General features: G+C 33.7%; 1 protein-coding gene across 4 annotated transcripts in view; it reads right to left on the bottom strand.

The window, feature by feature from the left end:
• GRIK2 (glutamate ionotropic receptor kainate type subunit 2) overlaps nt 1-16,098 on the bottom strand; it is a 639,603-nt gene that overhangs the window by 160,923 nt on the left and 462,582 nt on the right. For all 4 annotated transcript variants that reach the window (XM_047734793.1, XM_047734792.1, XM_047734790.1 and 1 more), the window contains exon 12: nt 2,229-2,452. In XM_047734793.1, coding sequence (XP_047590749.1) covers nt 2,229-2,452 — 224 coding nt within the window. The remainder of the gene's footprint in view (nt 1-2,228; nt 2,453-16,098) is intronic.

The raw sequence follows: 16,098 nt of genomic DNA, 5'->3' as shown, positions 1-16,098 counted from the left end.
TTTTTTTATTGCAGTGAAGAAGATTTCAATTTTATAAATTAATTTGGCTTTGGTGTTTCAGTTTAGAAGTTAAATGAATTCTATTCAAAACTTTTCTTTAAAAAAAAGAATTTTTTTTAATCTGAGTTTTTAGTGTGTTGTTTTTCAATTTAGTAATATTTATACAAGATTATTTTAATATTGAGAATTGAACAAAATATTTCAGAGACAATCTGCAAATAATCTTTTTTCATATTATGCATATTTACCAAGATATCTAATATTATTTATTACTTAATATAAGCTATCTAACATTGTTTATTATTTAATAGAATATATGTTCTTTCATCCATAAATGAATATATTATACTTAATTTTTGAAACTGTATGAGACTGTTCTCACATTGTTGAATAAGATGTTGAAATGGAATTACTTTCAAATTCATTCATTAATAACTATTAATAAAATATAACAGTAGTATTCCAGAACTTAATGACAGTAAATGACACTAAAAAATGGCACAGAAGCTAATGTTATGTTCTCAAAAATGACATGGGTTTATCCATTCTGAGTAAAATTAGTACGGGTTATAAAAATTACACAGGTGTTATATTGTTATTTTGTTTGATGGTTTATCAAACTGAGAGTTAAAGAAATATTTTGAAAATTAGATGAGTGCATAACCAATCCACATCCTCTATTTGCAAATGTACTTTTCAGCTGGAAAAGAATTCAGATGTTTCAGTATTTGGTTTTGAATGTACTCTCAGAAGATTTGGGCTCAGGAAATTAGTAATATCTGAAATTCCTAATACGAATTTGAGGTAACTCAATAGTCTATCTAACGTCCCCTAGAAACTACAGTAGACTTAACTCAGCTTGATTGATGCCCACACAATTGCCTCAGAATGGTCTCAGGACATTGACCTCTCGGTTCTGATTTTATCCTTGCTGGGAACTTTCGTTAATTTGATTAAGAAGGAGCAGGTGTACCTGCAGAGAGCAAGAAAGACTTTCTCTATACTTTGGAGTATTTATTTTTCTATCTGCCTGTGGGCAGGCTGTAGAGTTCTCCAGCCGCTGAATTATTTACACTGTAATCCTTGAACTTGTTTCTCTGAAGACATATAAAACAGGATGGTTTGTATTGGTCACTATAAAAATATATGTAACTGATGCAATGATGCTCAAAATGAAAAGGTTGTTTTGTCTTCACAAGACACGGAAAAAGCTGAAGCTAAAAATTTATGAACTTCATACTTCAAATTCTCTTTTTGGGGGAGAACTTTAAACTTCAAATCAAAATTATAACATGATTTACCATACAGCTAAAATGCTATAGGTACACATGGTTCCAATACAAATTTCACCCCAATGCAAATGATAATTGTCTGAAAGACTCATGTGTTAATATTAAACCAGTTAGGCAGAAAATTATAAATTTTATGGCATTTATATGTAAATATCAAAAAAAATCTGTGTATAACTATAAAAAAGCACATGTATCAAAATATTGTGCTACTTCCAGAAGTGATTTCATTCCTTTTTTAATTGAATGAACTAAGTGTTTTTTTACTGCTAGGAACGAATACATGACTGCATTGAGAAAAGAATAAGTTCAAGAAACGATAAATATCCTTAGTGATAAATTTGTCAGAAGAACCTATATAATATAGTTGAAAAAAATAACCCTCATACTTAATATTCAATTTTGATGATAGAGCCAAAAATATTTGTAGTTATACATTAAATTTATTTTGTGAAAAAAATGAGAAATTTTATGTGGAAAATAATTGTAGTCTTTTTATAGTTAAAATGCTTATTTTTAATTAGTCATGGTTCATTAAAAAAAGCCTCCTTTTAAATTTCACCACTTGGGTTTTTTTCTTACGACTGATTTATTAGTTCAAACTAATAAAATACATTATTTTGTTCTCTGGCACAAGAGAAATCTTCAAAATGAGGAAATAATTTTTATGTCCTAATGATTTGGACTGCTTTTAGATTCTGATTAAAAAGAGTAAACTCTACCAAACTTATAGCTTACTGACACAACCAGCATGCTTTCTGCCAAAAAGGCAGCATAGAATATTTTCACAAGTTATGGGATTCTTCAGAGTTCATTATTCTTTAGCACCCCAAGGGAAATAAAGAAAAAGAAAAGTAAAATTATTGTGACTTTTGACAATTATTAGTTAGAAAAAGGAGGTAACAATTGCCAAAAAAATCACAAAAGTGAGCATGTTACCTGGCTATGACAAAGAGCACACAACTGACACCCAAGTAAGCCAGCAGAATATACATCCAGATATCAGGGGAGAGAGGATTCAGGAAGGAGAAGACGCCTGGGTTTGTACCATTGGGTTTGCGGTACAAAATACTTATTCCAAGTGTCATAAAGGGCTTGGAAAAGTCGATGACCTTCTCTCGAACGTAGGTAATAGCCAGTGGGGCAACTGCAAGGTCAGCTTTCTGTATAGAGAAACAGAAGAAAGGAGGGGGAAATTGGTTCTAAGTCTCGAGAAAGAAGTCAGTATCCAAATCAAACAAAACAAACACTTCACATTTGAGAATTGTCTGGAAAGTATTACATTAACATTTAAAGCATTCTTGACTCTGAATGGAAGCATCTGTTTTTTCTGCTACTCATTTCTATGTCCTTCTAGATTAACAAGCCAACACTTACTGCACTTAATAAAGAGAAAAACTGTACAGAATGAAAAAACTGAAGAAACTATTGTACATTCAGTACCCGAATTATTATGCTATGGGATTGTCTCATAATTATTTTTAATCTAAACTTAAAAAAAAAAAACAGTATCAGTTATGACTTCCTAAATACCTTGGTCAGATTCTAAATAGTAGTAATAATAATATCTACTTCAAATTATTTAACTGATAATCAAGAATCATGTTTTTCTGGTTATAGGTACAGTTAAAAGATTTTAGTCTTTAAATAATTAACATTTTGAAAATCATCTTTTAATGTGATTGTGTTTACTGCCCCCGAGTTTTGTTTTTATCCCTCTAATTTGTTTTATATTATTTAATGAAAATCCTTGCAGCCTTGCCTAAATCACATCAGGAAATAAAGAGCTTTTCAATTTTCACGAAGTTGCTAATTTTCCACGGTAGCTTAAATATGTTAAATTGCTAGTGCTCTTCACTCATCATGCTATAACCATATGTCAGGATGAACTTCAGCTCTAATATATTGAAAGAAATAATTATAATATTTTAAAATAATAAAGGCACCTATTCCCATACATGACAAGAAGCTATATTTCTACATTCATTTTATTTTCATAAACTCACTGGGCTTTCAGAGAATAAGAAAGAAGTGGTCCTTGTAGTGAGCTACAGAGAGATGTACAAAATAATGAAATTGGCCTCCACAGTTTCCTTACCTCAAGGATTGTTAGAGAACTTAAAGAAACTTCTCTGAGAAGATACCTTTGTTGACAATATTATTCCGGGTATGTGTTTGTGCGCATCTGTGTGCTGGGTGCGTGTGGGGAAGAGGGAGCAGTCAGATGCTCGAATAGAGTATCTTTGAGTAGCAATGGAGAAAGAAAAACATGTCTCTAAAAACTAGGAGGGGAGGAAACAGGGTCTTAAGGGCCCTGGAAAAGGTATCATCATATTTCAAATACATAAATCAAAGAAAACAACAATTTAGCAATAATAATAGCTAATGTCCTTTAAGCATCTGCTATGCAACAGGCACTGTGCTAAGAACTTTACATGAATTGTCACATTTAATCCTTACGTAATTCCACTATTATTCCCATTTTCAGATAAGAAAACTGAATCCATGAGAAGTCAAACACTTGTTCATGGTTATAGAGCTAACTGAGCATTGGAACTAAAACATAAACCCCAAGCTTTTGGAACCTCTGCCCAACACTAATCATGATATGCACCTCAGAAGCCAGAAATGGAATCATGGAGACGTTCCTTCATTCATTTATCAAGGAGTTTAAAGAGATGGAAAGGGGAATACATAGAAGCAAGGAGCATGATCACTAGATTACAATTAATGAGAATTTAGAAGGTGAGATGAAGAGTTTAGGCTGATGTAATATTTTCCACAAGGAAGAGAGCATTTCCTCTAAGACAGAAGGGAAGGACATACAGATGGTTTGAAAAAGTAAGCAAGTTTGTTAGGGAAATAAATCATTTAAGAAACAAAGATTCTAGTAAAAAATGGACAACATGAAACGGTGGTTTGCTCATGTTTAAGGGGTTGATTATACAGCCCAGTGTACCTATGTACCACTTTGCTTTGTAACCTCCCTCATCCTAGGCACAAAAAAAGTAGAATTTCACCACATGTCAGGCATATAAGTAGTGCATATACTTTAAATGGCTAAAATATTTTTAAATTCATGATAGGTACCAACAGAACTTAGGAAAACAATTAAAATAACATATACTAAGACAAAACTACAACACTGTTCCAAAAAAGTTGTTCAATAGACATATATTAATATGACTGGCTAGACATACACCAAAGTTCATTTTGTGTTATTTTTTAAAGATTTTATTTATTTATTTGACAGAGCGAGAGAGAATACAAGCAGGGGGAGCAGTAGAAGAAGAGGCCAATTCGGGATTTGATCCTAGGACCCTGGGATCATGACCTGAGCCAAAGGCAGACTCTTAACTGACTGAGCCACCCAGGCACCCCAACATACACCAAATTTTAAATATATTTATTCATTTAGAGAGAGAGCACACACTCATGCATGAACAGGGAAAAGCGGAAGGGAAGAGAGGGAGAGGAAGAGAATCTCAAGCAGACTACGTGCTGAGCGGAGACACCAACATCGGGCTCCATCTCAGGACCCCGAGGTCACGACCTGAGCCAAAACCAAGAGCCAGGCACTCAACCAACTGGGCTACCCTGGTGCCCTGACATACACCAAATTTTAAAATTTACTTAGCATTGCCTAAAATACAATTTCTATTCCGAATACAAAATGGAAAAAAGACAAAACATTACACAGTAAAATATTTTCAATGATAAAAGAATCAGTTATTTGAAACCAACGATACAGACAGTTTTAGACATTTAGTTAAAAAAAATAAATGCATCAACAGACTGTGGTACATCCATATGACAGAATATTATCCAGCAATAAAATGAAATTAACTATCAAGGTGTGAAAAGACCTGGAAGAACTTTAAATGCATATTGCTAAGTGAAAGATGCCAGTCCAAAAATGTTCCAGTCATATGCTATGATTCCAATTATATGACATTTTGGAAAAGGCAGAACTACACAGGCAATGAAAAGATCTGTGGTTGCCCCAAGGACTCAGGGAGCAGAGTGACAAATAGGTGGAATGAGAACATGTTTACGACAAGGAAACTATTCTGTAAGAAATAATAATGGTGTGTACATGACACTGTGCATTTATCAAAAACCATAAAACTGTACAACACAAAGAGTGAACCCTGATGTAAACTCTGGACTTTAGCTAATGTCTCAATACTGGTTCAACGTTAACAAATGTACTACACTGATGGAAGCCGTTAATAATAAGGGGAAGTGTGAGGGTGGGTAGAATGGGAGAAGGTATAGAAACTCTACTTTCTGTTAAAATTTTTCTATAAATCTAAAACTTCTCCAAAAATATCTATTTATTTTTTTTAAATAACAGGTTGTTTTAACCATATCCTCAATTAGTGCTATTTAATGTTATGTTGATTAAATTAATTAGAACTCAGTTGTTACTACTAATACTAAAAATACAAAACTTATCAAACATCAATTGTCAAAAATAACCAGTCTCTAATTACACACCAAATATATTTCTTAAATTCATTTAAACAATCAGACCTCCGGATTATCTCATAGCAGTAAAGAACATTATTGATACATAACAGCATTGTCAATGAATACAATCTAACTTCATTACAAGTCTATTAATAATATAATAATTTTGAAATATAATCAAGTTGATGTATTAAAAATGTTTAAAATGACAGATGTGGTATTTTCCCATCAACTGCCATGTTATTAAAGACTAAGCCGTTGGAGAAAAGAGCCTGATGGTAAATTGCATAATCCAAGAATTTTATCTCTGTATGTAAAGGTTATGATTCCATGAACATAGATTTAGTAATTGGCATTTTATTTTAAGACTTTAATTTTTATTTAAGTTCCAGTTAACATCCAGGGTAATATTAGTTTCAGGTGTACAATATAGCGATTCAACAGTTCCATCCAACATCAGGTGCTAATCACAACAAGGGCACTCCTTATCCCATGGGTGTTTTATTTTAAAGAATAAAATAAAGCTGAAAGTAATAAAGTAATCTTGCATTAGGAAAAGTCAATGGTCAAAATTGTTTGAAAAAATCTATTTCAGCCAAAGAAAAATAAATCAGTTACCTGTTATGTGTCATATGAATAGCACAAAGGAAAGGAAGAGCTCACTTCTACCCGATTGGATTGGTGAAGGCTTTACCAAATGATTATGCTTGTGTTGTGTTTTGAAGAAAGAGTCTGAGATGACAAAGGTCTGAATTGAGAAGGTGGCAACAGCAGGGGGAAAAAGTCTCATGGAAGTGGCTTAAATTAAATGTGTCCATTATGGGCCAAGATGATATTCTTTGCCCCTATCATTTCCATTAATCCTTACAACAGTTCTACCAAATTTCTAGTGTGATTTTCTTTTTACAGATGAAAACTCCAGAGTCGTGAGAGTATAAAGAATGTATATTTCCAAAGATGAATTAATCATATTCATTTCTCACTTTTTTTCTGTGCAATCAAATTCATCATAACTATTTCTTCTGCTATATTGTTTCTGTATTTCCTTGACCAAAATGATCTTCCCTATCCTCTACTATACATATTCTATAGAACACACTCTGGTTCTTTTCCTCTTATGTAGCCCTCTTTGAACAATCCATACACGTTAATTTCTCCTGAGTGAATTTTTATAGCACTTGTAAGCTTAACCAGGTAATTTAATTGTAACTATATTTACATTGTGTTGTTTCTAATGTTTTCACATACAAGTCAACTAATATGAGAGACCTGAACATAAACATTATAATTGTGTTGTCCCTGTTCCAGAGAGTACAGGCACTTGGGAACCTGCAGCCATGCCCTTCAATCAAAGCACATAACTCTGAACTGAGAAAAGGGTGAAGAATCCCTCTCTGGAAATTTCACAAGGATGCCTGGGCTGCAGCTATCTTATTGATATATTTTTATTTAATATTCTATCATTCTATGTGAAACTCTTAAAAATTGTTTTATGATCATAGTAATCAATCTAGGAGTGTCTGGGTGGCTCAGTCAGTTAAATATCTGCCTTTGTTTGACTCATGTCATGATCCTGGAGTCCCAGGATTGAGTTCCCAGTCGGGCTCCCTGTTTAGCAGGCGTCTGCTGTTCCCTCTGACCCTATCCCCTCTCATCCTCTCTCTCTCTCTCTCACTCTCAAATAAATAAAATCTTTAAGAAAAATAATCAATCTAACATCCCTAGAGCATTGGACAAAATCTGACACCAAGGAATTGCTTGGTAAATGTTTGCTAAGTACAGTTTCAACTTACTAAATACAATTTACCTTACTAAAATATTCAAAGAAAATCACTCAGAGAATTTCAAAGTAAACTTTTTTCCTAATCTCACTCTAGAAATAAGATTTATTTGTTCATTAATGCAATTTCTAGTGGACTAACCCATCTAGGGGAGAACAGAATAAGTCTTTTTATGGAGTTATATAGCTAATAGCAATCCTTTGATTAAAGTTTTATAGAATAATGGTAACATTTATTGGTCTAATTGTAATTACCTAATACAAAAATTAGATAACAAAGCATATCTTCATGAATGTCACAATGACTCCAAATTTGATCATGTTGAGAAAACCTTCTTTACGAAGTCATAAAAAGAACATAATATGATATTATTTTATAATACAAGCTCTGGGCAGTGAAACGTCTTATGCATGCTTCTGAAAGTTCCTGTAATTTAACAATGGAAAACCATTCGAAACACTTTCCATTTCCAATGTTGTGAAGTGCTCAGGAAAATGGGTAAAATGGTGCATTTGAATAAGTCGTAAATATTTTAACTGATTTAGCTAAGACATTTAGGCCAGGTAATTATGATTTTAATTTTATGTGACTTATAAGGGACACCACACTCTCCTAAACTCTTCATAGTGCAGAATGTGGACACATGCTTTCGCCTCTGTGTGCACTTTTAGGGAAAAATTGTTCACTTTCTGTACACATGGTGTGCCACCTCCACCAGTCTCCACCTGGTCACACCACCTGCACTCTTGCAGTGGCCATGCTTTCATTCTTGCCCAACTAGAGTCTGGTCTTCATCCAAAGGCAAGTTCTTTTTAAAACACATGCCAGATTATCACTTCTGGCTCAGAATTCTCCAATTACTTCTAGCACACATAGAATAAAACCTAATCTTGTCCTACAAAGCACTAGGAGAAATGGCCACTAATTATTTAATCAACATCTGTTCCTAACACTCTTCTGGTCTTAGTGGGATCACTATTGTTTCAGCAAATCTGGTCGCATGGCTAATCTTTAAATGTGCACACATTTCTGTCTCAAAGACTTTATACTTGTTTTTCCTTCTGCCTGGAATGTTTGCCCCTCATCTACATGCCTTATTCACTCAATTGAATGTTCTGATGTGTCTGTTCTCATATCAATCACTCAAAGGATCTTTGCTGACCAATCAGTCTATCACTCTTTATCTCCTTACCATGTTTTCAGTTTCTTCATAAAACTTACCATGACCTGATATTATGTCATTTCTTGTTGGCCTACTTCCAATAGAATGTATGTCTCTTTTGAGAAAGGAGTTTCTCCATTTTGTCCACTTCTGCATCTCCAGTGCCTACTACAGTGTCTGGGTCATTAAATATTTTTAAATGATTGAGTGAATGCATTAAACCATCATTATTGCTGATTCTTTCCCCAGTACTTCCCTAAACTTCTTTCTTATACTAAAAAAGAAGTTACCTCATTCCATTATGTTAGTTAGTATTCATTAGGTTGTGTTTAAGAAAAAAATGTAATGAGATTAAAGTTACACGTTTCATATATGTGAAAACTTAACTTGAAACTTCTATAAATTATGTTATATACAGTATATAAACTAATATCTACTTGTAGTTTTATAAATTATATTTATTTATTATATTATATTTTAGAAATATGCCTTCAGTTGCTTTTCACCAAACCAAGTAACATTGTGCACAGTGTACAGTGGGCAATTCAGTTACAAAATGTCATGTGTGAAAGAGATGTCTTTCACACATGAAAGACCTGAATAGGGACAAATAAGAAAGAATTAAACACAAGCCACATCTGTGACTTTATTAATGCTTAAGTAAGCCTACTGATAATTTCAAACAATATTGACTACATATATCAAGCTTGCCAAAAATGCCAGAATGAAAAATAAACTTCTCAACTGGTAATTCTTAAGAAGAGCCATGGCTCCAAGATATTTCTAGAGTTTGATGGGGATTTTTTTGTGGGGAGAGTGAGGGTTGAAGGGGATTTGATTGTTTTTGTTTTGTGTTGTATTCTTCACGTTCAGTTCTGATTTTGTTGTCAACTCTCAACTGGATGGCTTATAGATATTAATATTTCTGTGCTAGAATTGTTATGGTATCTTCCTTTCTCACTTCAGTATTTCCAGGGACTCACTTGTTTTTTAATGGAGTAGTTTAATTGATTTAGCTCACTTGAAAAAAATGGGTACACAGAAATTGAGGAGTGTTTTCCATATCGACAATTTCAAGAAAACTAAATTTCAATTAAAAATAATCTGAAGGGGCTCCTGGGTGACTCCGTTGATTAAGCAGCTGCCTTGGGCACAGGTCATGATCCCAGGGTCCTGGGATTGAGCTCCACATCAGGCTCCCCACTCAGTGGAGAGCCTGCTTCTCCCTCTCCCTCTTCCTGCTGCTCTGCCTACTTGTACTCTCTATCACTCTGTCAAAAAATAAAACCTTTTAAAAAATAATCTGAAATCATTCATATCAATAAATTCAAAGAGGAATTTAGTGTATCCGTTATTCATGAGCAAAACACTGAATGATGGAGTCTCTGACATTTTTTGTTCTGCATTTTGGGTATATAGATTTCTTGATTATAAAATAACTAATACCTTTTAAAATTATAATATAAATGAAAACACTTTATTCTAAGACAATCACTCAAATGTGAAAAATATTCTATTCTATTCTATAATCTTTATAGTTATACATTTAAACATACATAAAAAAGGAAAAATCCACAATATTACTCAAACATAATGTTATTGTATATTTATCAATCAATTAAGAATCTCTTGAAGAGACTGACAGAGAATGAATGGCTTCTTTGAAACAAATTTATATTAAAAGTTTCAAAATAGGACGCCTGGGTGGCTCAGTGGGTTAAGCATCTGCCTTCTGCTCAGATCATGAACTCAGGGTCCTGGGATTGCACCCCACATCTGGGCTCTCTGCTCAGCAGGGAGCCTGCTTCCCCCTCTCTCTCTGCCTGCCTTTCTGCCTACTTGTGATCTCTCTCCCTGTCAAATAAATAAATAAAATATATTTTTAAAAAGTTTCAAAATAGAAAATAGAAGCAACTCAAAATAGTATTTAAAATCTTATATTATTTCTTGAACCTAGAAACATTTACACAATTTCTTGTTATTGATTAAAGGTATTATTTCACCTATATATTTTCTACTAAACGTTTTTTCATTTCCCAGTTTACATGGTATGGGATCACAACCAGTGGACTAAGAAAAAACTACTAGCACTAAGATGAATGACTCTGAACTATAGGGAATCTTTCTAATGGAATTGTGAACCTGTAATTCTGCTCTGTGAACTGTCTTCAGGGGATAAAGGATTAAGCACACTGAATTCTCAGGGTCTGTTTTAAAATAATAGGTAAATTATAACAACTGTAAATAATCTATGATATAAAATGTTTTAGTATGATCAGTAATCAATAATCATATAATCAAATCAGTAATCAATCGGTAATAAAATCTTTTTTAAAAAGTATTCATATTGATGTAACAGCTAGTAATTATTGGTGTTGCATGTGTATATCTTTACAATTTATTCTCTAGCAAAAAAATATTTTGCAGCATCTTCTTTGGGTCCCATGACTAATAAAATTCCCTGAGTCTATATTGTTATTTTTTTTTAAGATTTCATTTATTTATTTGACAAAGAGAGACACAGCAAGAAAGGGAACACAAGCAGGGGGACTGGGAGAGGGAGAAGAAGGCTTCCCGCTGAGCAAGGAGCCCGATGTGGGGCTTGATCCCAGGACCCCAGGACTATAACCTGAGCCAAAGGCAGATGCCCAACGACTGAGCCACCCAGGTGCCCCAAGTCTCTACTACTTAATAATTAAGTTTTGTAAAGGTTTAACTGTACTGGTTTATTTAATATCTGTTAAAAATTTTGAGGTATGAAGGAACTTAAATCCTGCCATCTATCTTGAGTCATTCATTCACGAATTTATTAAATAATTTGTCACTAAACAATTCACTAAATTATTCAACAAATATTTATCTTGAGTGACAGTTCTATGAGAGTTGCTGTTCCGATGTTCATAGCACTGGTAGAGCCAGACAAAGTGGACAAGAGGACAGACACGAAGCATGAAAAAATTAGAGGATGTAGGGGCGCCTGGGTGGCTCAGTGGGTTAAAGCCTCTGCCTTCGGCTCAGGTCATGATCTCAGGGTCCTGGGATCGAGCCCCACATCGGGCTCTCTGCTCCACAGGGAGCCTGCTTCCTCCTCTCTCTCTTTCTCTGCCTGCCTCTCTGCCTACTTGTGATCTCTGTCTGTCAAATAAATAAATAAAATCTTAAAAAAAAATTAGAGGATGTAATTTCAGGAAGTAAAGAATGTTAATGAGTGGAGGTAAAGCCTGATAAGAGAATCTGAGTATGACTAAGAAGAAAGGCGGGCGCTCTTTTTTATAAAATGGTCAGAGGAATCTGACATTTGAAACGTCAAGGTCCTGACATTTGAGTACAGATTTCAGTCACGTCAGAGATAAAGCCCCTGGTGGAGGAGATTGTGATCACAAAAGCTCTGGGGTGGAAGCAAGCTCTGGCTAGGGAGCAGCACACAGTGTCTCTAACTCTCCTGGCCTCCTCCCACATTAATCATTCTGTTGACCCTTTCCAGAAAATCCCAGATTATAGAAACATCATATGGAAAGACACTCCAACCATAAACAAAGGGTGTCAGATTTAAGAAGAGGAAAATTTGTGCCACTGCACTTCTCATGGCATTCTCCGTGTGTTTCTTCCACTAAAATAAAATAAAAATTTTGATTTATTCTCTTATCTTTATTCTATAAATGTGATCTCTACGAATTATTGTGTTCAAATTCAACTGCAAGAAAACTACTTGTGCCTTAGAATTTGTTAACATACCTATCTACTTACCAATTAAGAGTTTAATCAAAACACTGATCCCATGATGTTGTAACTCAGCATCATATAATAATAACAAAAGAAAAAGAAGATTATACTGGCAAAATATTTCTGAACCTGTGACATGACCTTGTTCTTACAATACCTATGTGATCTCCTGCCTGTACAAAAATCTGCTTTTGATTAATAAGAACAACTTCATGCCTTTCTGTAAGTATCACTGGGAAACAGCAATTTCTTTCTTGAATATTTGATTTTCCAAATAATTCAGGTATAATAACTGAACTTAGACCACTTCCTCATGTTTGTTAACAAAAATTGAGGTCATTCTCATATTTGCTCATGAGATTTTAACAATATATCATCACCATGTATTTAAGGATGCTTGGGTAACTCACATGTAAATTTGAATACAAAGGTTAAGCAAAAAAGAAAGAACAACAACAAACAAACAAACAAAAAACTGCAAAATAGCAAACAAAAGCCTTTCCAATAGTAGGTACTTGCAGTTCCAATAGTGTTTGATAGTAGGAAACTGGATGCAAATAATAATAAAAAGTTCTAAGAAAAAGGTTGGGATATTCTATTATTTTATCCAAACTGCCCTTCCTTCCTTCTTTCCTTTTTTCCCCTTTTCTTTCTTTCTTCTAAAATCAGAGAGAATGAGGTTTTTTTTTTTTTTCTTTAAGAGCATGTACAATAAAATTAAATGTTATATAGCAGGATTTCATAGAAGGATCAAATAAAAGGATTTAGGGCAGAGATCGTAAGCAAAGAAATTTTTCTACTGAATGGAAGTGGACCACCAATTCCAGACTGCGAGAGCCTTAAATATAACCCTAATACTTAACCCTGGAATGTCATACCTAGAATTATTTTTAGGAAATAATTCTAAATTCAGAAACAGGATAATATACAAAGGTATTCCTTTAATAATATACAAAGGTATCACCTGTAATCTGGAACTGTAAATAGCCCACATGACTCAGAAAGGATATGCTTAAAATATCAGGGCATAACAATAAAGAATTACTATCCATTGTTAAATAGAATTTTATGATGTCTCCAATAAAAGAGAATGGACACTGATAATGTCAGTGAATACAGAAACATACAATATTAAACATGAATTCAACTAAATAAATACATAATAAGAGGAGGAATCTACAAATTAAATGGGTCTTGAGATATAGCAACCAATCACAAAGAGAATTTTTAGATCCCAATTTAAACAAGTAATTTGTAATGAATGAGTAAATAAACACTATGAAGCAATCAGAATCAGAAAAGTGTAAATAAATACTGTTGGTTGAATACTTGGTGTCATTAGGAATCGTATTTTTCCCCCCTGTGGGATAATGACAATATGGCCATTTAAAAAAAATTTTTTTAGTCCCCTTTTTAGTGATATATGCTATTTATATATGAACATATGAAAAAATATGACATGATATGAAGTTTAAGAATTGCTACAAAATAACACAGGTCGCAAGAAAATTGGTGAGAGTTGAGATAAAATGAGATTAGTGAAAAGTTTTCTAAGACTCGAGGGTTGGTGATATGTACCTTGCTTCCCACTTTAATTTTCTATTTGCTCATGCTTGAAAAGTTCTATAATATAACCAACATTTTAAAAGTATAAAATCAATAATGGAAAGAAATTGAGCAAACTCAATTTAGTAGTGTAGTAGATAGTAGATAGTAGTGTTTATCAATAGTTGTAGAATTATGATTTTACATTATTTCTAAATTTTATAATTTTTGTATAAGGAAATATATGTTATATAAAATATATCACTAATCAAATAAAACACAATTATAATAAAGTAAATCCATAAAATTTTTGTAGTCATTATGTTTAAGAATATAAAGATCGAGATACATGTGCAAAGAGCTTATTTGACCTAAACTTACAGATTAACTTCAGTACAAATACAACTATTCTCTGAAAATAAACTATTAAATCATGAAATAGGGAAATAAAGTACTGCTTTACTTTAATTTCTGAAATTAAAGATGATATATTTTGCATTTTGAGGATAAGGAAAAATAAGCTCCCCTACTTTTTTTTTAAGATTTTATTTATTTATTTGACAGAGAGAGACAGCAAAAGAGGGAACACAAACAGTGGGAGGGGGAGAAGCAGGCTCCCTGCTGAGTAGGGATCCTGATGCAGGGCTTGATCCCAGGACCCTGAGATCATGACCTGAGCCAAACATAGATGCTTAGAGTCACCCAGTTGCCCCAAGCTCCCCTTTCAAAAATATTTTAGTCTGAATAATTCAAATGGAACCTCTGATATCAAATATTAAATAACATGTTGGAGAAAATTCTACCATATTTCAAGACTACTGATTCCTGTATTTTTCATACATTCATGTAGTTTTTCCATGTAAGATTAAGAGGGATCAATAATCAATCAGATTATCTTTCTGTAGATGTAAAAAAAAAAAAAGTAGAACAAAGAGTAAATTATAAAGTAACAAATACCCATGATTTTAGAAGGTAATTACTATTCCTTCACTGGTTTAAAAATTTCACTAAATATATCCCATAGTAAAGTAAAATCAGCTTTTATTTTCTCAGCTGTGAAATAATATGACAGGATCTATCAATCAGTATTTACTGGTAGACTAGACAGAATGGGGATGCAAAAACAGTTAGGCGTGCTCCCTCCCAGAGCTTATATAAGAGTCCTTGAAGCAAAAAATATTCAAAGGAACTATAAGAATGCAATGAATTATATGAGGAAGAGATCAATGGAGTGGCTAAAAGAAGATTCACGGGATATTTGAGACTTACACTATGAATGAGAAAAACCAATATAGCAGTTAATAGGCTTAGATTCTGAATCCATTAGCAATCCAAACTTTCTAATCAAGAGCCACAACTTGTTTCCATAGTTGGTGGCCGGAAAGAGAGGTATTTTTAATCTGCCAGTCTAGCTTTCCAAAGGGAAGACTAAAACCCAAGCCATTGGCAACAGCTCAAATCATAGCTAGAGTTATAACTAATGGCCTTGATCGAGCTCTGCCCATCAATAAGAATGATCCTGTCCAGTTTTGGTTTGGTATAGCTAGCATTGATGCTGGATAGCCATAGGAGCCAGTGAACACCATCATGCTTCAACTTGTCAGGGAACCAATCCCAGGCATTTAGAAGAACCTCTATGAATCAAGGTTCCTATTAAGTCAGCAGCTGTTCATTTCATGCTGTGGGTTGGGGGTAAAATCACCATGAAGAGGCAGTTAACTCTTTCATGTAAACTCAAGATGTCACAGCTGCCTAGCTGGTTGAGTTCTTGAATATACTATATCATTTCGATAAGAGAAACTTTTGAGATCTTGCCCACCTTATTACTTATAAAGTCAAAGTTGCCCTACCTCAAAATAGGCTCATGAGGCCATGGAATCACAAGACTTCTGTGGATCAGTCATTTGGGCTAGCAGCAAACTAATAGCTGCTTTTTAAAAGGGGTTTATATGGTAACTGTGTCTAAAGAGTGATTATTAGTACAGAATCTGAAGGAGAACTTCAGGTCCAGGATAACAAAAGGCACATCATCACAGAAGGGTCCTTAGAGCCATGGGGTCCCAAAAGTACTAGAACTTTTCTAACTGCAACTGTTTATGATTGGGGGATCTTCTCTGAGCAAATT

This window comes from Lutra lutra, chromosome 6, assembly GCF_902655055.1.
Source record: "Lutra lutra chromosome 6, mLutLut1.2, whole genome shotgun sequence".
Taxonomy (NCBI): domain Eukaryota; kingdom Metazoa; phylum Chordata; class Mammalia; order Carnivora; family Mustelidae; genus Lutra; species Lutra lutra.
The sequence above is the reverse complement of the archived record's forward strand: the minus strand, read 5'-3'. Positions and strand labels throughout refer to the sequence as shown.